Source organism: Gymnoscopelus microlampas, assembly GCF_963454915.1.
Source record: "Gymnoscopelus microlampas genome assembly, chromosome: 21".
NCBI classification, from domain to species: domain Eukaryota; kingdom Metazoa; phylum Chordata; class Actinopteri; order Myctophiformes; family Myctophidae; genus Gymnoscopelus; species Gymnoscopelus microlampas.
Window position 1 is genome coordinate 5,270,235 of NC_139958.1, and position 23,843 is coordinate 5,294,077.

General features: G+C 40.0%; 2 protein-coding genes across 2 annotated transcripts; both read left to right on the forward strand.

The window, feature by feature from the left end:
* Positions 1-978: 978 nt before the first annotated feature.
* On the forward strand, positions 979-10,154 carry LOC311037365 (galectin-3-binding protein A-like; the record flags this gene model as incomplete). The annotated part of the gene is made up of 5 exons (XM_084046491.1): positions 979-1,153; positions 5,252-5,461; positions 6,445-6,576; positions 8,015-8,309; positions 9,050-10,154. 5 exons carry the CDS (start codon positions 979-981, stop codon positions 10,152-10,154), a joined length of 1,917 nt encoding a protein of 638 aa, XP_083902617.1.
* Positions 10,155-13,534: 3,380 nt separating this feature from the next.
* Positions 13,535-23,186, forward strand: LOC311037366 (galectin-3-binding protein A-like; the record flags this gene model as incomplete). Its single annotated transcript, XM_084046492.1, has 5 exons — positions 13,535-13,595; positions 13,848-14,039; positions 14,733-14,864; positions 15,678-15,839; positions 22,147-23,186. The coding sequence occupies 5 exons, from the start codon at positions 13,535-13,537 to the stop codon at positions 23,184-23,186; spliced, it is 1,587 nt and encodes a 528-aa protein (XP_083902618.1).
* Between the last annotated feature and the right edge of the window lie 657 nt (positions 23,187-23,843).

Sequence of the window (23,843 nt, forward strand, 5' to 3'; positions counted from 1 at the left end):
TGAGAACCGATGGTGTAGGACAAAGAGGGGAGTGGAGTGGCTCGAGGAATACATTATTACTTCTTCCAGCCACCACTAGTTTAGTTAGTAACCTCGCGTCACCAGGATTTCCACCACTAGCTAGTTAGTACTTCTTCCACCACTGAAAAGAATACACACGGTTAACCATGTCCTTACAGTAATGCAGGGGTTTTTCAACCTGTGGGTCAGGGACCCCCAGGGTGGTCCCCAGATGACAGTGCAGTGACAATTTAAGGACTTTTAAGACCTTTTTAATACCTCGAAAAGAAAGAAAAGAAAAAGACCATTATTGCGTCAAAATCAACAAACTATATTGTGAAAACTGGTCAAACATTGGCCGAATTGTCAAATAATATAAGAAATAGGCAAACATTTTGAAAATAGCAGATCTACATCGAGGCGTTGAGAGCTTGTAGATCTGCTGTTTTCACAATATTTATCAGTGGAACCGAAAATGTAATGCCTCAACTCCAACCATTCCAAGTGCTTGTTAGGGTGGGGATGTCCCCAGTTCAAATACGTTTATTTTGGGGGGGGGGGGGGGGGGGTCGCGGCCTGAAAAGGTTGAGAACCACTGCTGTTGATTTCCTGGTGTTTTTCAGACGTAACCTCTGCTAAGCCGCCAAAATGTCAAGAGAGTGTTTCTTCATTTCCTGTGTCCTTCTCCTGGTCGACCTCTCTCATGGTGGTGGGTAGGACTTCATGTTGCTTAATGTCATTTATAGCATGTTAAACAGATGCAATCTACAGAGTGTTGTTTTGATAGTTTACTGTTTTTAGACTGATTCCTGCACGAGTTTACCTGCGGATCCTAGTGTCTTGAGCCAGTCTATACTCTACATTCTACTACTCTGCATTCTTGAGTACAGTGCTGAAGTAAATGTACTTGTAGGTACCACGTGTCCATCACTGTTTGGTTGGGTTTTTATGCCTCTTCCAGGGTTCAAGGATGGACACATGAGGCTGGTTGGGGGTCAGTCTTCTCATGAGGGTCGTGTGGAGGTCTATCATGATGGGAAGTGGGGGACGGTGTGCGATGATGACTGGGATATTAACGAAGCACGCGTCGTCTGTCGATATCTCAACTTCGCTGGTGCCGGGTCTGCCGTCAGAGACGCTGCGTATGGTAGAGGTACATTCAGTTTTTCACTAAAAGTCACCTTTTACTGTCACTAAATAGGTGGTAGGTGGTGGAAGAAGCACTGTCAGACTTGTTGTACTTAAAGGAGCACTATTCAACCATTTTCAACCTATCTTCATATAGGCTATAATTGGTCCTCACTAATGCTCATTATATTATAATATCAGGTTAAAAGAAAAAAAATCTGCTCGATCTGTGTCTCACAAGCCCCCAGGACCACAGAGGTTTATTTAAGCTAGGAAGAGAAAGCCACCTTCCAATGACATCATCAATGGGGAATCCAAGCTAATAGAAACAGCAGGCTTAAAAATATATAACTTTCTTCCTGGAAAGTTAGAATGCTACTATAGAAGCCATTGTTCTCACATGACTAAAACAATTAAACAATGCATTGTGTTTGAAATGACCAAACCTGCCTATCGATGATGATGATGATGGCAGGTTTCTGAATTGAAATAACTCTGTTACAAGAAAAAGTCCTGTATTTGAAATGTTACTGGATTAAATGTACAAAAGTATCGGCATCAAAATAGTGAACGTAGCAATTTACAAGCTCACCTGCATTGTGAGCTACTAGATCTGCTTTTTCCAAAAAACATTTTGAATATATACATATATATATATATATATATATACATATACATATACATATACATATACATATATATATATATATATATATATATATATATATATATATATATATATATATTAATTTGTGTTTTGTGTCCTGTACATGACTAGGTTTGATAGAACCACTACAGTATATAATGCATGGGCTGATTATCATTCAAATAACTCTCATTGGACGATGTTCCCTGGCTAAGGTTCTGGTCAAATCTGGTTGGATAATTTAAGATGCCGTGGTGACGAAAGGGACCTATCAGAGTGTGACTCCCCTGGCTGGGGGGTCGAAGACTGTAGTCACTCAGAGGATGCTGGTGTGGTCTGTAATCCAGGTGAGATATGTCTCTGGATAATATCTAAACAAAGATGCGTAAAGGCATAGTTTATGTAACTTTCCCCCATGTTTACTTACTGTAAGAACAATATATACATGTTTTACCCATCATTTCCATCTATACTTTACTTTACTTTACTTTATTATGGATCCCCATCCCCCATCCATCCCGACCCCCATCCATAATAAAGTCATATATTGTTCAAGTAGCTTGAACAATATAACTCGGCAATGAATTCCACCTTACAATAGCTCTATACGTTTTCTGTATAACAGATGTTTTAACTTTGGGAAAATTCAACCTTCCTTCAATTGCATGTCTTGTTTGATATTCATGATGAGCACAATGTTTTAATAACCTTTTATATAATATTTCTGGAGATTGTGTAACTTTTGTGTTTCTGATGAAATTTACTAAACAATAAGTGGCCCTTTGACTAACAGACAACCATCTCAGACTGTCATGCATGTCTTTTACATTAGTTCTATAGGAACAATTTAACGCACAACGTGCAGCTTTATTTTGAACAACTTGTAATTTCTTAATATCCATCATTGAGGCACTAGACCAAATAACAAAACAACAATCAAGCTGTGACAGAACTAAAGCGTATAAGACCTGTCTAATGACATCTGGTGGCAGTCCCTTAGAAATTCTTCTTGTAACTGAAACAGCCCTTCCCTTTTTGCTCACAGTATTATTAACATGATGGGACCATGATAGTGTTGTTGAAAGTAATACCTAAGAGTTTTGTCTCTTGTACCTGGTCAATTGGAATGTTGTTTATATTCAAATTCAATTTTGGTTCAGATAACATCTGATACTTTGATCCCATTAATATATACTTTGTCTTACCAACATTCAGTACAAGTTTATTACTCATTACCCATTCTGTTACTAACTTTAATTCACTTTCCAAAATATTATTAATCTCATCTGTGGTCATTCCTGCAGCATATATGGTCGAGTCATCTGCATACATTGAAATTTGAGATTTATGTAGAACTAACGGAAGATCATTTATGAAAATTGAAAACAATAGTGGTCCTAAACAACGTCCCTGAGGGACTCCACAATTAAGCTGACTGACCTTTGAAAAACTACCATTAAAGAAAACTGTCTGCTTTCTGTCACTTAAGTAACTCATCCAATTTAATGCAGTGACAGTGAAACCATATTGTTTAAGCTTATCCAGTAACAACAGATGATCTATCAAATCAAACGCTGCACTAAAATCAAGTAAAACAGCCCCCACCAATCTTCCATTATCAATCTCACATTGCCAATCTTATCGGTCATCTGTGTCAAGGCCGTGCATGTAGAGTGACCAGGCCTGTAGGCATGCTGATATTCTGTATTTAATCCATTTACATCAAAATAAAGTTGTATTTCTTGAAAAATAATTCTCTCCATTACCTTTCCTAAAGCTGGTAACAAGCTTATAGGGCGACTGTTTGTACCAGAAAATGGTACAGCTGTATTTTTTTGTAAGTGGAATGATTTTAGCTATCTTTCCACCAAGCCTGAGGACAGATGCATTTCTCAATGCTCAAGTTAACAATATGACAAACAGGGACAGCAATGAAATTAGCAACCAAACTAAGAAATTTAACATCTAAATCGTCAACCCCTGGTGGTCTATCTTTACATTTATTAAGCAGACTTCATTAACGGTTACTTTTGCTAGTTTAAATTTACAGTTCTTATTATTCATCGAGTTTTTAATTAATGTAGTTGAGGGATTTATACTTGCATGTTGCTCCTAAAACAGTTTATCTTAGAATAGGAATAATCATCAAAATAATTTGCAATGTCAACTGGCTTGGTCAAATATTTTCCATCCACTTCAAGATAAGATGGGCAAGATTTAGGTTTTCTGCCCATCATGTCAGTTACAACATTCCACATTTTCTTTTTTATCATTTTTCACATTTTTTATTTTGTTCTCGTAAAACTTTTTTTTTGTTTTTTTTGTTTTGAGCCGTCACATAATTTTGTAGCTTCTTATAGATTTGCCAATCAGACTCAAAACTTGATAGGATCGCTGCTTGTTTTGCTTCATCTCTCAATCTCATTGCTTCTCTTAATTCATTATCCAACCAGGGTGATTTTCAGATTTCTTACTGAGAATTTTCTAATAGGAGCATGTTTTTCAATAATTTGTAAAAATAATGTATTAAAGACTTCAAGTGCATCGTCTGGATTTTCCTTGTCCAATACTTTCTTCCAACATATGTTTTTGATATCATCTGTAAATCATCTAAAAATAATCTTCATTACATGTTTTCATTGATCTCTTATAAACAACTTTTGGTCCTGATTTGGGCACCTTTGCTTTTCTTACAGCTACAATTAAATTATGATCAGTTCACCCCACTGGTATGGATAATGCTTTAGAGCATAAATAACTACAGTTTGTGAATATATGATCAATTCATGTTTCACTTTTACCACCATCTCTCCTTGTCCACACTCTTGTTGGTTTTTCCACTATCTGAATTAAATGACATGTTATAGCAGTTGATTGAAGCTTCTCTTTAAGTGGGCAGTTAGATGAGTTCTAGTCAATATTTGTACCACCTAAAAAATACATTTCATGACCAAGATCACATACTTTATCTAACATAAAACAAAGTTGATTAAGATAATCCATATTTGCACTTGGTGGTCTATATACACATCCTATAAGCAGGGGTTTTTACATGTGGTCAATTCATTTGCAGCCAAATCACTTCAATATCTACAGCCATTAGATCAGGTCTTAATTTGACTGGAATATGATTCTGTACATACACTGCTACCCCCCCCCCCCTCCATATCTATTCCTGTCCCCTCTAAAAATATTATACCCCTGAATACCCAGTACCTCATCATTAAAAGTATCATCCAAGTGGGTTTCTGATAATGCTAATACCTGTATACCCAGCGGTAATAATTCTGATCCATCATTGATTTTATTTCTCAGGCTGCAGATATTAATGTGAGCTAATTTAAACCCTTTTCTTGTCTTGAGCCAGTCTACTCTACATTCTACTACTCTGCATTCTTGAGTACAGTGCTGAAGTAAATGTACTTATAGGTACCACGTGTCCATCACTGTTTGGTTGTGTTTTTATGCCTCTTCCAGGGTTCCAGGATAGACACATGAGGCTGGTTGGGGGTCCGTCTCCTAATGAGGGTCGCGTGGAGGTCTATCATGATGGGAAGTGGGGGACGGTGTGCGATGATCAATGGGATATTAACGAAGCACACGTCGTCTGTCGATATCTCAACTTCTCTGGCGCCGTGTCTGCCGTCAGAAACGCAGCAGACCTGGCAGACGCTGTGTATGGTAGAGGTACATTCATTCTGTTTTTCACTAAAAGTCACCTTTTACTGTCACTAAATGTAACCTTTTACTGTGGGTGGTGGAAGAAGCACTGTCAGACTTGTTGTACTTAAAGGAGCACTATTCACCCATGTTCAACCTATCGTCATATAGGCTATAATTGGTCCTCACTAATGCTCATTATATTATAATATAAGGTACAATTTTTTTCTGCTCAATCTGTGTCTCACAAGCCCCAGGACCACAGAGGTTTATTTAAGCTAAGAAGAGAATGACATCATCAATGGGGAATCCAAGCTAATAGAAACGGCAGGCTTAAAAAAATATAACTTTCTTCCTGGAAAGTTAGAATGCTAATATAGAAGCCATTGTTCTCACATGAATAAAATAATGAAACAATGCATCGTGTTTGAAATGACCAAACCTGCCCACCGATGATGATGAGGGCAGGTTCCTGAACTGTCCACAGTCCTCCTCTGAGAGTGAGTAGACACATATGGTACCAATGACCATTAGTGAAGACCAATTATATGAAGAGGAAAATGGGGTAAAAGTGGTCATTTATACGTAAGAAACAACTCTGTTCCAAGAAAAGGTCATGTATTTGAAATGTTACTGTATTGAATGTACAAATGTATCGGCATCAAAATAGTGAACGTAGCAATTTACAAGTTCACTCGCGTTGTGAGCTACTAGATCTGCTTTTTCCAAAAAACATTTTGAATATATATATATATATATATATATATATATATATATATATATATATATATATATATATATATATAATTTTTTTAAATGTAATTAACTATACAAATTTTGTTTAAGGGTCCCTGGTACAAAACCTTTTCAAATGGGAGTCTGTGGCAAAACAAATATTAATTTGTGTTTTGTGTCCTGTACATGACAAGGTTTGAGAACCACTACAGTATATAATGCATGGGCTGATTATCATTCAAATAACTCTCATTGGACGATGTTCCCTGGCTAAGGTTCTGGTCAAATCTGGTTGGATGATTTAAAATGCCGTGGTGACGAAAGGGACCTATCCGAGTGTGACTCCCGTGGCTGGGGGGTCAACGACTGTAGCCACTCAGAGGATGCTGGTGTGGTCTGTAATCCAGGTGAGATATGTCTCTGGATAATATCTAAACAAAGATGATAAAGGCATAGTTTATGTAACTTTCCCCCATGTTTACTTACTGTAAGAACAATATATACATGTTTTACCCATCATTTCCGTTTATACCAGCAGTCATCAGCCACTGGAGCAGTGTGGTGGTGTTTACCTGCAGAAACACATTGCCCACTCGTTGTGCTTTGGCAAATTCATTCACGGTTTGTTTTGGTTGCCCCAAAACATCCCCGTCTACCAAAACAAAGTTTTTTGTTTTTTTTTAGAAGTAGTAAAAATGAGGCGCAGTTTACGGAGCTATAGTTCAGGCCAGGCTCAAGGGATTGGGCCAACCGATCAGGTGACTAGTCACATGCACTTTTCTCCTGGTCGGTGGGTTATAAGTACTGCTCTGCCTACCTGTTCTTTCTGGTTGCGCTGTCTTGCTGGGGAGGCATGCGTTAATCCGACAGACCTTTTCTCCGACTATGTGGCATCCGCGTGCGGTTAGGGTTAGGGTGCGGGTTTGGTTCGGGTTTACTGTTTAATGTCGGAGCACTGCGCTGTCGGAGGAATGCGCTGTCGGACTAACGTATTGCACCCGTCTTGCTGCGCTGACGTGCCGTCACTGCTGCTGCGCCGCTGCCGAGATCCTGCTGTAGGCTATCGGCTGCCTTCGCTTGCCTGCGTACACTGCTAACCATGAATAGTCTCATCCCACCGCCTCCCCGGCATCCACCTGCAGGCTCTGTTTCTAGATCCCCGTGGGGGTCTTTATTCATTCCCTGTAAATGCTATTTGGCATGTAACATTTATTAAAAATGTTATTTTACAGGGAGTGAATGGATTCAGAGCCCTGACGCCAAACTATGCTTCTTATGCTTTCTATGTCTATGCTCAAGCTTGCTCAATAAATATATATATATATTCTAATCCAATCCAAGAGTTGTCTGACTGAAATAGCAGATGGCTTGTAGATCAGCCATTTTGACTAGTTTGGGTCCCGGGCAAACGTCAAATTTCTCTTTTGGGTCTCGAGCTAAAAGGTTTGTGAATCACTGTGTTAGTAGGACAGAGAAAGATCAATAACAAGGAAGATTTTCTCCTGATTTGTCTCTCTGAAAAAAAGCCATTTTAGTGTTAGTTGTGAAGATTGTGTGGCTTGTGAAGAATGGGTCCAATATTTAGTTCAGTGACCATTGGGATAAAGAATGGTTCAGAACCTGTTCACGTTCACTTCTCCCATTGGAATTAATAGACTAATGATTTATTTCTAGTCTCCTAAAGAGGCGGGGGCACCTGCCCACGTCACACAGATACTTGAAGTAAAGCGGAGATGGACCGTCTTGCTTTTCTTTTTTTTTAATCCCACGATTTTGTAACCCATTTTTCACCCAGTGCCAATGCCTAAGCTGTAATCCTTTTATCTGCCACCAATGTGTTCCCAGTTCCCCTTCATGAAAATCCAGAAGAAGATCCAGAAAACGTGAACAGCGAGAGTACCATGCATGCGGTGAACCGCGGCACCGACGTTCTTGAACTCCTGGGGGCGCTGTTTGACAGCGGCCGTGACTGTGACCTCAACATCAGCATGCAAGTGGACGGCGACCCGGCGGAGAGCATTTGTGTCCATAAGCTGATTCTCACGCTGGACCCGGAGGTATCCTTCCTGAACGGCTCACTGACTGACCTCAGGATCAATGTCACGTCTAACTGCAGCCACTATGTCACCAGCTTTGTCAGGTACAAAGGCACACTAGCTACAACAGCCATTCCCAACCTGTGGGTCGGCGCCCACTGGTGGGGTGTGGAGATATTGCAAGTGGACCCCCTGATAATTGGCAAAACACTAAGATTTTAATCAATTATTAATTCATTGAATTAAATCAAATTTAAATATATCAATTATTAATTATAATAATAATTCGTTAAAAAATAATAAATGTATAAATATTATCAAATAAATAATTGTTAAAAATAATAACAATTCACTTAAATAAATCAATTAGTAATTCATTAATTCATCCAACATGGCAGCCATGTAAACAAACGCACATCATGTCATTTACAGCTAAACATTGCTCTCAAGAATATTCTGGAAAACATTTGAAGCGAGAAATAGACAATAACAGTAACCAACACTTTTTTATCGACACTTCCCGTTGTTTTCCGAGGCAACGAGTTGCACTGTACGCACCTGGTATGAAGTAATGGAATACTTTTATTACCGTAAGCAATGAAATCCTTCGCTTTGTTGCTACGTTTGGGTCAATGTATACATTTCTATATTTAGTAGTTTGTGTAATAATCAATGGGGAGCAGGGCATTATTGAGAAATAAACCCCTTCAGGGTGACAAAGACCTATAGTCTATAAAGTCTATATCACCGTGTCTGGGTTTATTTCTCAATAATGACCTGCTCCCCATTGAGTATCCCTTGCTTGCTGTATATAAACCATAGCTGATTGTACTGTGTGTTGCAGGTACCTGTACACACGGCAGATCAACTTCACCTCGTCGTCTCTCCAGTGCATTCACAACATGGCGTCTGACTGGGGACTCGGGGGGCTTCAGGAGGAGACAGAAAAACGTTACTCCTCGGTCCTTCCTCAAGACCCCACTTTCCAGACCCAGGTATCTCTGTATGAATACTCTGTCCGCACAGTTAACGTGGAAATGCAGCGCGCCTGTCTCCGCTACTTGGCTTGGAACTTTGAGGAGCTCGTCAAATCCCCGACCTGGACCAGCGTTCCCCTGGAAACCGTCGAGGCTTTGCTGTCCCGCTCGGATCTCGTGGTTCCCAGTGAGTCTTACGTTCTTCGCAGTGTGGAGAGCTGGGAGGCCGGCCGTGTGAGCGGAAACGTCACCGGGGATCCGTTTGGCCTTTTGAAACACGTCCGCTTCCCTATGATCTCCGCCGAAGATCTGTACGTCCTCCGGAATCCCCGCTACGAGGCTGGAAGGTTGCTGGGTTTTCAATTCAGCGCCCTGCGTTTTGGGCAACTGCGCAGTGGGCTCGTAGACCAGGGGATAGCGTACACGCCCAGAATCTACACCGGCAAGCCGTGGAGCTTCACGTTCGACTCCCAGGAAGCCCAGGACTATAGGAGACGTAAGTTCTTCTTTCGGAATCACACGCGCCACGAAAGGCTCGACGGCTCCTTCAGTACGCCCATGTACGGAGACGTGAGCTGGTCCACAGGGTTGGTCTTTCAAAGTAAGGAATGTGTTTCTTGCCTGGCAGCAGGGCTATCAAAAAGAAGCGATTGTAACTTGTCCCGGGGAGTTGTTTTTGAGAACAAGTTGGTGCTACGTTGCGCAGGGCGGTATGTGTTCCACGTTCAGGATTTCAACAACAAAGATATGGCCGTCATCCCAGATACCAGGAGCTCCTCTTACCCATGTAACTCCGGATCACTCGTCTACCAGGTGGTTGTTCGGCCCAAGTACACAGCAGGGGTCAACGTCACTGAGGAGGATTCCGTCACTGAGGTGGGTCCCTTCCCTGAGGAGGATCCCTATCCCGCCTTCACTGAGGAGCCAGTCGAGGGGCAGGCGGAGACTGGACTGTTTGAGGATGAAGAATGAAGTTATTTGAACGACCGTTCAGTTGGCTATTATAGAGCAACTGAACCCAACTATGGTCCCGACCCAAAAATGGGTCGGGACACATTTGTATTGGTCGCAAGTAAATGTAATTATTTTTCCTTACAATTCCTACATTTAAATATTATATATATATCAATATTTTTCAGACATTTTCGAAATAAAAATGATTTCAGAAAAAAAATAGAAAAGGTGCTCCTCGGAGTACCAGGCCAGGTAGGTTATTGTGGGCCAGCAATGTTCTAATCAGCTGTTGTATCGTCATCATATCATGCATGCATACTGAATAAAAATGTAGAAAATGTAGAACATGCTTACAGATTTTTGTTTTTGTTACATTCAATGCATATGCCATATTTAGGCCCTGTCACATCAGGCCCCTTGCAATCTCTCAATAGACCTCTCATGCATATGAGTTTTATCATCTCAAAGACTGTCTTGAACTCACAATAAACTTGATGTGGGAGCTGGGACGGCAAATTATATTCGCTACCATTTAATGACTATATGTTTAAATTAAAGGACTTTTATAGGCATTTTACCTCATTTAATCTAAATAATGTTTACTCTGGCATGTATGGCATTATATCAAAATAAAGGTAATAAAAAGGAACAATGCCATTCATTTGTAAGGCCCTGTGACCGGGTCTGACATCCCTGGGACAGGGCCTGACATCCCTGTCACAGGGAGAGAGAGGGTCCTGGTGTGACAGGTAGTGATGGGCAAATGAAGCTTTTATGAACCACTGAACTAACCAATATTGTTTCAAAAATAGGTCAATTACTTGACGCTTCAGTTGCAGTGCTTCAGTTCTGTGGTCACTATTATCTTTGCAGCAGCCGATCCGTGGCAACTCAAACCAGTTTGAGGAAATGAACCAGTTGCTGCTTCGGACGTCATTCGTCACGTGATTTGTTCCGCAGCATCGAAGCAGTGGTTCTATGCAAATGTAGTTTTGAGTTTTAAGCGTGTAGGCCTACCGAAGATTCAGTGTCAGACTGCCATCACTATAGTGACATGGCCTGACGGTCGGCCATTTTAACTGCATTGTTTACCTCGTGGTTGAGCACATGACTAAACCTGTTAGCAAGGAATGTCAGTAACCTTTTTTGACACATTTTGGATTTGCAATAATTTCATCCTTTTCTGGGATATTTTGGCTTGAACGGGACCTGACACTTTAGCTTGTCCTCCGGAAATAAGAAAAGAAAAGCAAAAACAAGCTTTTAATGAATATAATGACAGAACTGACCTTTGATCAGTGTCCTGTAGTGTCATCTTGGTCAAATGATGTCACTTCCTCTAAGTCACAGCTTTAAAGGCACATTGCAGACTTTTGGAGGAGTGTTTTATGTGCATGTGACAGGACAGTTTTAAAATACAATTTATTTGTCAAATATATTTATGAAAGTCTCTTGTGATCCATAGTATTTCTTTCCTAAATAACAGTTTTTAGCAGGACAAAACGGAGAAATACATAGGTCCAATTTGGCTGGGGACAGACAGGCCAACATGTTTTAAATAAAGAACAATAATTAATTGTATATTCCTTTACAGAAGAACAGACAGAAATCAACCATAGTTAGTTTTAGACCCTTTTGGATTATACAAGTTACTATAGCCTATTAACTGTAACAGTTCCAGGACAGATCATGTCCCCATACTACATTTGACCCTTAAAACGGCACTGAGCTGGATGCAGAACAAAGGTTGTCCACAAGATGGTGCTGCTCCATAACATTACTTGAGCGGGTCCCTGATCCACACCTATAACTGAGAGATCAAATCAAACTGCCATCCATCCACATCCAGGAGGATCATCTGGTCGGACCTCAGGTAAAGGGAATCAAGTTAGTGATCTTTGAGACAAAGTCAAATTTAAGCTGAACTTTTTATATATTTTTTTATGCTTACATATACTATATATATATATATATATATATATATATATATATATATATATATATATATATATATATATATATATATATATATATATATATATGAGCAAGGCTAATATATTCTTAGCCTTGCCTACTCAATCAATTATTGTACGAGCTCTTGTTTTATTGGAATGGGTTTATTTGATACATGTATTTGTTTTAGTTCTTGCTCATTTAATTTTCCTATTAGTCTCATCTGTTTCAGAAAGTAGGTAGCTGATATATTGCACTTTTACTGTACCTTAGTGCTAGGTATACTCTTAGTTGCTTGTTTTAGGAGAGAATGCACTTAATACTTCTGGTGATTAGTGGTTTATTGCCTACCTATGTTGAATGCACTTATTGTAAGTCGCATATATATATATATATATATATATATATATATATATATATATATATATATATATATATATATATATATATATATATGTGTGGAATCCATTTCATCCGTAATATCTTAAGTTTTCTTCTCTTGTTTAATTCATCCTGCATATTTCTTTATAAATGTTTTAACATACCGGTAGGCTATAAAAACAAAAAAATAATAGTACAAATGAAAAAATAACGGGGGAAATAAAGAAAGTAGAAGAAGTTAATCTTCACGTTTTCTCATTTCAGAAATTATTAGTAATTTAGTAGTTTTTAAGATAAACTTGAGCTACTCGCAATTTTGTAAAGCGCAATTTCATAAATTGTTGAGTGAAGCTGTGCTAAATGTGTGTAGTCTTGGAGATGGTCGCCGGCGGGGAATGAATTAGAAAAATAGGTTATAACAAAAATAGAGTTTATTGGAAAAAGTTCTACATGGTCAGTCTGTATAGCCTGCCTGGTGTCAGGCTCGGAGGGAAAAGAGTAAAACTCTGGGGGTAGCTTGGTTCTTAACTTCTTTCTGCCTTTATAGGGACATTAAAGTGAGTGTCTATGTACATGCACCTCAGTGAATTGTGTGTGTCGAGTGTGTGCGTTCCGAGTTGTAGGGTCCAACAGAGAGGCCTGGATCTTGTTTGTTCTGTATGTTCAAGGTAACTGGTTCCCGTGCATGAGAGTACATGAGAGTGACATGCATGGCCTGGTACAACGTCCAGTGGTGTGTGTGTGTGTGTGTGTGTGTGTGTGTGTGTGTGTGTGTGTGTGTGTGTGTGTGTGTGTGTGTGTGTGTGTGTGTGTGTGTGTGTGTGTGTGTGTGTGTGTGTGTGTATGGGTATGTGTACAGTATATGTATATGCGTGTGTGTGTGTGTGTGTGTGTGTGTGTGTGTGTGTGTGTGTGTGTGTGTGTGTGTGTGTGTGTGTGTGTGTGTGTGTGTGTGTGTGTGTGTGTGTGTGTGTGAGGTTGAGAACAGCGGCCTGAAAAGGTTGAGAACCACTGCTGTTGATTTCCTGGTGTTTTTCAGACGTAACCTCTGCTAAGCCGCCAAAATGTCAAGAGAGTGTTTCTTCATGTCCTGTGTCCTTCTCCTGGTCGACCTCTCTCATGGTGGTGGGTAGGACTTCATGTTGCTTAATGTCATTTATAGCATGTTAAACAGATGCAATCTACAGAGTGTTGTTTTGATAGTTTACAGTTTTTAGACTGATTCCTGCATGAGTTTACCTGCGGATCCTAGTGTCTTGAGCCAGTCTATACTCTACATTCTACTACTCTGCATTCTTGAGTACAGTGCTGAAGTAAATGTACTTATAGGTACCACGTGTCCATCACTGTTTGGTTGTGTTTGTATGCCTCTTCCAGGGTTCCAGGATGGACACATGAGGCTGGTTGGGGGTCCGTCTTCTAATGAGGGTCGCGTGGAGGTCTATCATGACGGTCAGTGGGGGACGGTGTGCGATGATGACTGGGATATTAACGAAGCACGCGTCGTCTGTCGATATCTCAACTTCTCTGACGCCGTGTCTGGCGTCAGAGACGCTGCGTATGGTGAAGGTACATTCATTCTGTTTTTCACTAAAAGTCACCTTTTACTGTCACTAAATGTAACCTTTTACGGTGGGTGGTGGAAGAAGCACCGTCAGACTTGTTGTACTTAAAGGAGCACTATTCACCCATTTTCAACCTATCTTCATATAGGCTATAATTGGTCCTCACTAATGCTCATTATATTATAATATCAGGTACAATTTATTTCTGCTCAATCTGTGTCTCACAAGCCCCCAGGACCACAGAGGTTTATTTAAGCTAGGAAGAGAAAGCCACCTTCCAATGACATCATCAATGGGGGAATCCAAGCTAATAGAAACGGCAGGCTTAAAAAATATATAACTTTCTTCCTGGAGAGTTAGAATGCTACTATAGAAGCCATTGTTCTCGCATGTTACTGGATTAAATGTACAATGTACAAATGTACAAAAGTATCGGCATCAAAATAGTGAACGTAGCAATTTACAAGCTCTGCTTGTAAACATTTTGAATATATATATATATGATTTAATTAACTATACAAATTTTGTTTAAGGGTCCCTGGTACAAAACCTTTTCAAATGGGAGTCTGTGGCAAAACAAATATTAATTTGTGTTTTGTGTCCTGTACATGACAAGGTTTGAGAACCACTACAGTATATAATGCATGGGCTGATTATCATTTAAATAACTCTCATTGGACGATGTTCCCTGGCTAAGGTTCTGGTCAAATCTGGTTGGATAATTTAAGATGCCGTGGTGACGAAAGGGACCTATCAGAGTGTGACTCCCGTGGCTGGGGGGTCAACGACTGTAGCCACTCAGAGGATGCTGGTGTGGTCTGTAATCCAGGTGAGATATGTCTCTGGATAATATCTAAATAAAGATGCTTAAAGGCATAGTTTATGTAACTTTCCCCCTTGTTTACTTACTGTAAGAACAATATATACATGTTTTACCCATCATTTCCATCTATACCAGCAGTCATCAGCCACTGAGCAGTGTGGTGGTGTTTACCTGCAGAAACACATTGCCCTCTCGTTGTGTTTTGGCATATTCACTGTTTTTTTCGGTTGCCCCAAAACATCCCCGTCTACCAATACAAAGTTGTTGTTTTTTTAGAAGTAGTGAAAATAGCAGATGGCTTGTAGATCAGCCATTTTGACTAGTTTGGGTCCCGGGCAAACGTCAAATTTCTCTTTTGGGTCTCGAGCTAAAAAGTGTGTGAATCACTGTGTTAGTAGGACAGAGAAAGGTCAATAACAAAGAAGATTTTCTCCTGATTTGTCTCTCTGAAAAAAAAGCCATTTTTAGTTTTAGTTGGGAAGATTGTGTGGCTTGTGAAGAATGGGTCCAATATTTAGCTCAGTGACCATGGGGATAAAGAATGGTTCAGAACCTGTTCACGTTCACTTCTCCCATTGGAATTAATAGACTAATGATTTACTTATGGTGTCCTAAAGAGGCGGGGCACCTACCCACGTCACACAGATACTTGAAGTAAAGCGGAGATGGCCATCCTTGCTTTCCTTATTTTTTATCATTTTTTTTATCCCAAGATTTTGTAACCCATTTTTCACCCAGTGCCAATGCTTAAGCTGTAATCCTTTTATCTGCCACTATGTGGTGGACCGACCGATGTGTTCCCAGTTCCACTTCATGTAGATCCAGAAGAAGATCCACAAAACGTGAACAGCGAGAGTACCGCGCATGCGGTGAACCGCGGCACCGACGTTCTTGAACTCCTGGGGGCGCTGTTTGAAAGCGGCCGTGACTGTGACCTCAACATCAGCATGCAAGTGGACGGCGACCCGGCGGAGAGCATTTGTGTCCATAAGCTGATTCTCACCCTGGACCCGGAGGTATCTGTCCTGAACGGCTCACTGACTGACCTCAGGATCAATGTCACGTCTAACTGCAGCCACTATGTCACCAGCTTTGTCAGGTACAAAGGCACACTAGCTACAACAGCCACTGGGTGAAAAAGGTGATATACCTGGATACATGGGCAAGGCATACACCCACCTAACATAAATGATTGGTGGGAGTTTTTCAATGAATGCGGGAGAGGACTGTTTACCTTCAAATGCCTTTAAGATACCTGGATATGCTTCTCACTTTTCTCTGCTAGGGAATCTCCCATACATATGTAAATTAGAGGTTTGTTCAAACAATGGGAGGTGTGGGGTTCAGAGTGGGGGGGGCTCAGAGAGAGAGAGAGAGAGAGAGAGAGAGAGAGAGAGAGAGAGAGAGAGAGAGAGAGAGAGAGAGAGAGAGAGAGATAGAGAGAGAGAGAGAAACAGTGAACCAAAGTTGCATTGTGACATTCAAGGAAAAGCTAATACAAAAAATGTGTGTGTTCTTAGGTCTTGCATAGGTGAGCAGTGTTAGTTTACAGAACGGACATATGAATAAAGCATGACACACACACACACACACACACACCCACACACACACACACACACACACACACACACACACACACACACACACACACACACACACACACACACACACACACACACACACACACACACACACACACACACACACACACACACACACACACACACACACACACACACACACACACACACACACACACAGATCAGAGTGCAGTCTTGGGGCAAATATTGTACTTTTGCTCCACTACAATTATTTGAAAACTTTAGCTACTAGTTACTTTGCAGATATAAATGATTACATTATAAAACATACATTAACCACTTTAGCCTTATTTTATACCTAGGCTATTTGAAAATAGCAGATCTACAAGCTCACAACGCGTCGCATTGTGAGCTTGTAGATCGGCTATTTTCAAACATTTTAGTACTTAAACACATTTTGATACCAACACTTTTGTACTTTTACCAAGTACGTTTAAGGGTCATTAAATGGTTAAAATGATATCACAAACAAGGCTTACTTTATGTGTGTTTTCGTGTGTATTTTGGGGGTAGAGATTTACATGCAAGCACAACATTTGCATGAAATGTGTTGATGGGTTCAGGTCTCTGAGACAATAGGAGCTCCACCTCTATCACCATATTAACCACTTTAGCCCTATTTTATACATAGGCTATTTGAAAATAGCCAATCTACAAGCTTGTAGATCTGCTATTTTCAAACATTTTAATACTTTCACTTTTGGTACTTTAAGTATATTTTGATGCCAATACTTTTTTTAACTTTTACTCAAGTAACATTTTGAACACAGGCCTTTTACTTGTTTTATTATTTTTATATTTTGTTTGTATTTTTATATTGTGGTATTGCTACTTTTACTTAAGTAAAATATCTGAGTACTTCTGCCATCACTGCCAACAATACAGGTTACCACCAGTCATGTGGTTAATAAACTATTTAGTTTGTTTTCTAGTCTAGGCCCAGTAGTGCTCAAAAGAACAAAATGTAATGGACTTTTCTACATTACACTATTGATACGTATTACTTTTACTTAAGTATAAAATGTCAGTTCTTTTTTTGTGCTTGTTGTTTAGTGCAAAGCATTAGTACCTCTACATAGTAACTTTTAACTTGTTAAAACTAAGTAAATAGTTTATTTCCAATCTCTCTCTCTCTCTCTCTGACTGCCAACATTTAACATGCACATTCAAATGGTGGGGAGGGGAACCGGTGTGTCTATCCAATCAGATTTGTCCAAACACATTCGAATTGTTTGGGCGGTTGGGGGAATTCATTCTTCTCAGCCATGTACTGCTGGCCTGTTGATGTTTTCGGACTAGCTTTGTAAATGGTAAGTTGCTATTTTATCTAATTGTAAATCATTAGTAGGTTATACTGTTTATTATTTACTTTGATCAGTTCTCTACAGTCTGTTTGATCAGTTGTAGGCTATAGTGTTTCTTTACCTGTATGAGTTCAGATTGTTTTAAAACATGTGGCCTAGTCAAGTAGCTAGTCAATTCATATGCCATGATTTAATTTGTCAGCATAATGCAGTATAGTAAAATACACAGACTTTATACATTTTAGTAACTAAAGTTGGATTGCTTTGTAGTTTGTCTTTACTGTGGCTATATTGAATACAATGGCAAAGCATTGCTTCATCCCACTAACCCCTAAAATGATATTTGCAGGGAGAATTCCATTGATTTCCCCACTGTTGACGAGGAAGTTTTATAAGGTACTACACACCCACACTCTTCATTTAACTTGTTTTTTTTGTGCACTCTTGTTTCAGTTGAAGTTTTCTGAGTTTTAATTGCTGTTATATACTTTACAGTTGTTGGCATTCAGCGGTACATGTGTGAGGACCTTTCGGAGTTTTAACAGGTAATCTCCAGAATAAATTGCAATTTGCATGTCAACAGTCAAAGGACAATGGCTTGGTTTTCAGCAGAAGATTCAGCAGACAGTCAGCAGGCAATACACACACACACACACACACACACACACACACACACACACACACACACACACACACACACACACACACACACACACACACACACACACACACACACACACACACACACAGTAGTGTGGTAGAGTGTGGTAATTGTATTAACATTGTTGTGTTCCGGTTTCAGTGGTTTTGTGGTTTAATTGTAATTCTTTTTTTCTTCTTCTGTTTTTCTTCAAGGCTTCAAGGACTGCCATTTTGGATCTTCAGCCCTCCAGCAGTCCAAAGTTCAGGAGATCATCTCCAAAACCTCATACCAAACGCTGTATTCTCCAGGACCCAATGCTTGAGGACACAGAGCAACTCCAAAGATGGACTTCCATTTTGGATCTTCAGCCCTCCAGCAGGAAGAAGTTCACAAGATCATCTCCAGGACCTTATACCAAACGCTGTGTTCTCCAGGACCCAATGCTTGACGACAAAGAGCTTGAGGACTATGTTTTTAGTGCGAACATTTTAACTCAAATCTTTGCTTCTGGGGTCCCTGGAACAAAATATATTTCCTTATTTTCTGTATTTCTTCCTGTGGATTATACCAGGGACAAATGCCTTGAATTTATCTCTTCCTTGGACCCACCCACCGTGGATTACACCAAGTAGCCTACAAGTGACTTTGTTTTCTTTGCTCTTCCTCATGGCACTACTTGCTGACTATATGTCAGTCTACTTATGTGGATTATGCGGTCGACACACACTGACATTTTGCACCGTAATCCTGTGTATAACGCACTGGCTTTTGACTTTTTTTCCCCCAAGCAACTTAACGAACGTCCATAAGTATTTCATGCACAGTATACATTGCTGCTATGTTCATGCACATATCTTATCTCAGGTAGGCCTACTAGTGTTAATATATAGACACGAATTTCACCCACTTTTTTAAATTAAACCTGTGATGTGACAATAAACCTGATTCTGATTCAGAATATTTGAATATATATATTTTTAGAGTGAACATTTTTAACTCAAATCTTTGCTTCTGGGGTCCCTGGAACAAAATACTTTTCTTTGAAACAGTTTATCTTATCTGTGTGCTCCTGTTCCATTGTTTTGTATAAATGTATTTTTCTTGATCAATAAACATAATTACATGAGCTCTGCCTATTTGTTTTTCTATATTGTTTGTATATATATATATATATATATATATATATATATATATATATATATATATATATATATATATATATATATATATATATATATGTGTATATGTATATATATATATATATATATATATGTATATATGTATATATATGTATGTATATATATATATATATATATATATATATATATATATATATATATATATATATATATATATATATATATATATATATATATATATATATATATATATATATATATATATATATATATGTATATATATATATATGTATATGTATATATATATATATGTATATGTATATATATATATGTATGTATATATATATATATATATGTATATATGTATATGTATATATATATATATATATATATATATATATATATATATATATATATATATATATATATATATATATATATATATATATAAATTAGTGCAGGTAGTGGGGGGGACTATAAACCACCCCTCCCACTGGGGGGTGGGGGGGGGACAAGCCAAAGCCCCTGGGGGGGGGGGGGGGGGGGGCTATAAACCACCATTCCCACTGAGGGGGGGGGGGGGGGGGGGTATAAACTAGGGGGTTTATACAAGAATTAGCATGCAGAATGTGGGGTGGGTGGGTGGGGTTATAAGCCACAGCTTCCAATCAAATGTAGTTTTCTGCACATGCTCAGAAGTGGTTGGGGTGGGAGGGAGGGAGGGTTGGGTGTTGGGGTTGCTGGCAGACACCACAGGGGGTAAATGCAAATGAAGGTCTCAGAAATGGTACATACACCTGAATATGTGGGAGGCATGTGGGAGGTGGTACATTAATGAATGAGGGCAGCATACACACACATACTCCCTTAAGTATCACGGGTATGCCTGAGGAATACCCTCCCAAAATCATTGCTTTTCACCCAGTGAGCCATTCCCAACCTGTGGGTCGGCGCCCACTGGTGGGGTGTGGAGATATTGCAAGTGGACCCCCTGATAATTGGCAAAACACTAAGATTTTAATCAATTATTATTTCATTAATAATTGAATTAAATCAAATTTAAATAGATCAATTATGAATTATAATAATAATTAATTTAAAAAATAATACATTTATAAATATTATTAAATAAATAAATATTATAAATAATAACAATTAATTTAAATAAATCAATTATTAATTAATTACTTCATCCAACATGGCAGCAACAAACAAATATTATTAAATAAATAAATGTTAAAAATAATAATAATTAATCTAAATAAATCAATTTTTAATTAATTCATTCATCCAACATGGGAGCCATGTAAACAAACACACATCATGTCATTTACAGCTAAACATTGCTCTCAAGAATATTTTGGAAAACATTTGAAGCGAAAAATAGACAATGCAGTAACCAACACTTTTTTATCGACACTTCCCGTTGTTTTCCGAGGCAACGAGTTGCACTGTACGCACCTGGTATGAATTAATGGAATACTTTTATTACCGTAAGCAATGAAATCCTTCGCTTTGTTGCTACGTTTGGGTCAATTTATACATTTCTATATTAAGTAGTTTGTGTAGTAATCATTCATTGAGAAATAAACCGCTTCAGGGTGACAAACAGTGTTGTGTTCTACTTTTTTTTTGAAGGTATACTATGATTATTCCCTGCCTCCCACAAAATGTAAAAAATGTGCACGCGCGCTTCGCGCGCGTGTGTGGCCCACAAAAATATTTAATGTGAAAATTTTCCGCACGCTTCGCGCGCGTGTGTGGCCCACAAAAATATTTAATGTGAACATTTTCGTGGCCCACAAAAATATTGAATGTGAAAACAAGAGCAACGCTGGAATCGACAGGCTGGTTTTCCTTATTGAGTGTAGTGTCAGCAGTAGCCCCATATGAGGTTCCGATTGGAGCTACTCATACAGTACATAGCGGAGGGAGAGGTACTATATGGGGCTACAGATGAGAGCAGAGAGAGCGATTCTGTCCGGGACAGTGGCCGTGTCTCTGCCTCTGGTGCAGCAGACGGAGGCTGTTCTGGAGACGCATCAGACGCGCCTGATTAAAGTACTTCATTAGTATTCGCGTCGTTGTTAATGTGTGAATTCCGTCGCAGCCATTACTTATCACCTCAAGAACAATAGCTTCACACTTGATAAGCCATCAACTCAGAGTTAGCCCACATTCTTGCTGCCCCCCCTGCCTTGGGCAGTTAGCGTATCACAGCGTATCACAGCGTATCAGATGCGCTGTTTTGAACAGTTTTTGAAGGTATACGATGGCGACGAAAAATAATCTCAAGGTGTACGCCGTACACAGCATCTGACGGTAGAACACACCACTGGTGACAAAGACCTATCGTCTATAAAGTCTATATCACCTTGTCTGGGTTTATTTCTCAATAATGACCTGCTCCCCATTGATTATCCCTTGCTTGCTGTATATAAACCATAGCTGATTGTACTGTATGTTGCAGGTACCTGTACACACGGCAGATCAACGTCACCTCGTCTTCTCTCCAGTGCATTCACAACATGGCGTCTGACTGGGGACTCGGGGGGCTTCAGGAGGAGACAGAAAAACGTTACTCCTCGGTCCTTCCTCAAGACCCCACTTTCCAGACCCAGATATCTCTGTATGAATACTCTGTCCGCACAGTTAACGTGGAAATGCAGCGCGCCTGTCTCCGCTACTTGGCTTGGAACTTTGAGGAGCTCGTCAAATCCCCGACCTGGACCAGCGTTCCCCTGGAAACCGTCAAGGCTCTGCTGTCCCGCTCGGATCTCGTGGTTCCCAGTGAGTCTGACGTTCTTCACGGTGTGGAGAGCTGGGAGGCCGGCCGCGTGAGCGGAAACGTCACCGGGGATTCGTTTGGCCTTTTGAAACACATCCGCTTCCCTATGATCTCCGCCGAAGATCTGTACAGCCTCCGGAATCCCCGCTACGAGGCTGGAAGGTTGCTGGGTTTTCAGTTCAGCGCCCTGCGTTTTGGGCAACTGCTCGGCGAGCTCGTAGACCAGGGGACAGCGTACACGCCCAGAATCTACACCGGCAAGCCGTGGAGCTTCACGTTCGACTCCCAGGAAGCCCAGGACTATAGGAGACGTAAGTTCTTCTTTCGGAATCACACGCGCCACGAAACGCTCGACGGCTCCTTCAGTACGCCCATGTACGGAGACGTGAGCTGGTCCACAGAGTTGGTCTTTCAAAGTAAGGAATGTGTTTCTTGCCTGACAGCAAGGCTATCAAAAAGCAGCGATTGTAACTTGTCCCGAGGAGTTGTTTTTGAGAACAAGGTGGTGCTAAGTTGCGCAGGGCGCTATGTGTTCCACGTTCAGGATTTCAACAACAAACATATGGCCGTAATCCCAGATACCAGGAGCTCCTCTTACCCATGTAACTCCAGATCACTCGTCTACCAGGTGGTTGTTCGGCCCAAGTACAGAGCAGGGATCAACGTCACTGAGGAGGATCCCTTCACTGAGGAGGATTCCGTCACTGAGGTGGGTCCCTTCACTGAGGAGGATCCCTCTACCGCCTTCACTAAGGAGGATCCCTATCCCGCCTTCAATGAGGAGCCATCCGAGGAGGAAGAATGGGGGGGGAGAAGAATGAAGTTATTTGATCGACCGTTCAGTTGGCTATGATAGAGCAACTGAACCCAACTATGGTCCCGACCATTTGTATGGGTCGCAAGTAAATGTAATTATTTTCCTTACAATTACTACATTTAAAAAAATATATATTATATATATCAATATCTTTCAGACATTTTCAAAATAAAAATAATTTCAGAAAAAAACTAGAAACGGTGCTCCTCGGAGTACCTGGCCAGGTAGGTTATTGTGGGCAATGTTCTAATCAGCTGTTGTATCCGTCATCATATTATGCATGCATACTGAATAAAATTGTAGAAAATGTAGAACATGCGTACAGATTTTTGTTTTTGTTACATTCAATGCATTTGCCATATTTAGGCCCTGTCACATCAGGCCCCTAGCAATCTCTCAATAGACCTCTCATGAGTTTTATCATCTCAAAGACTGTCTTGAACTCACAATAAACTTGGTGCAGGAGCTGGGACGGCAAATTCTATTCGCTACTATTTAAGGACTATCCTCCTATAATTTCACAAACCTCTGTCTCTCTGTAGTAGTGTAGTAGTGTAGTAGTGTAGTAGTGTAGTGGGTGGTGTAGTGCGTGGTGTCATGGAAAGCTGCCCGGTTCACCTCAGTGACAGGAGCAATTGCTCTGAATTTGCACACAGCCATTGACCATTACCATCTGAACTTAACTGCGAAGCC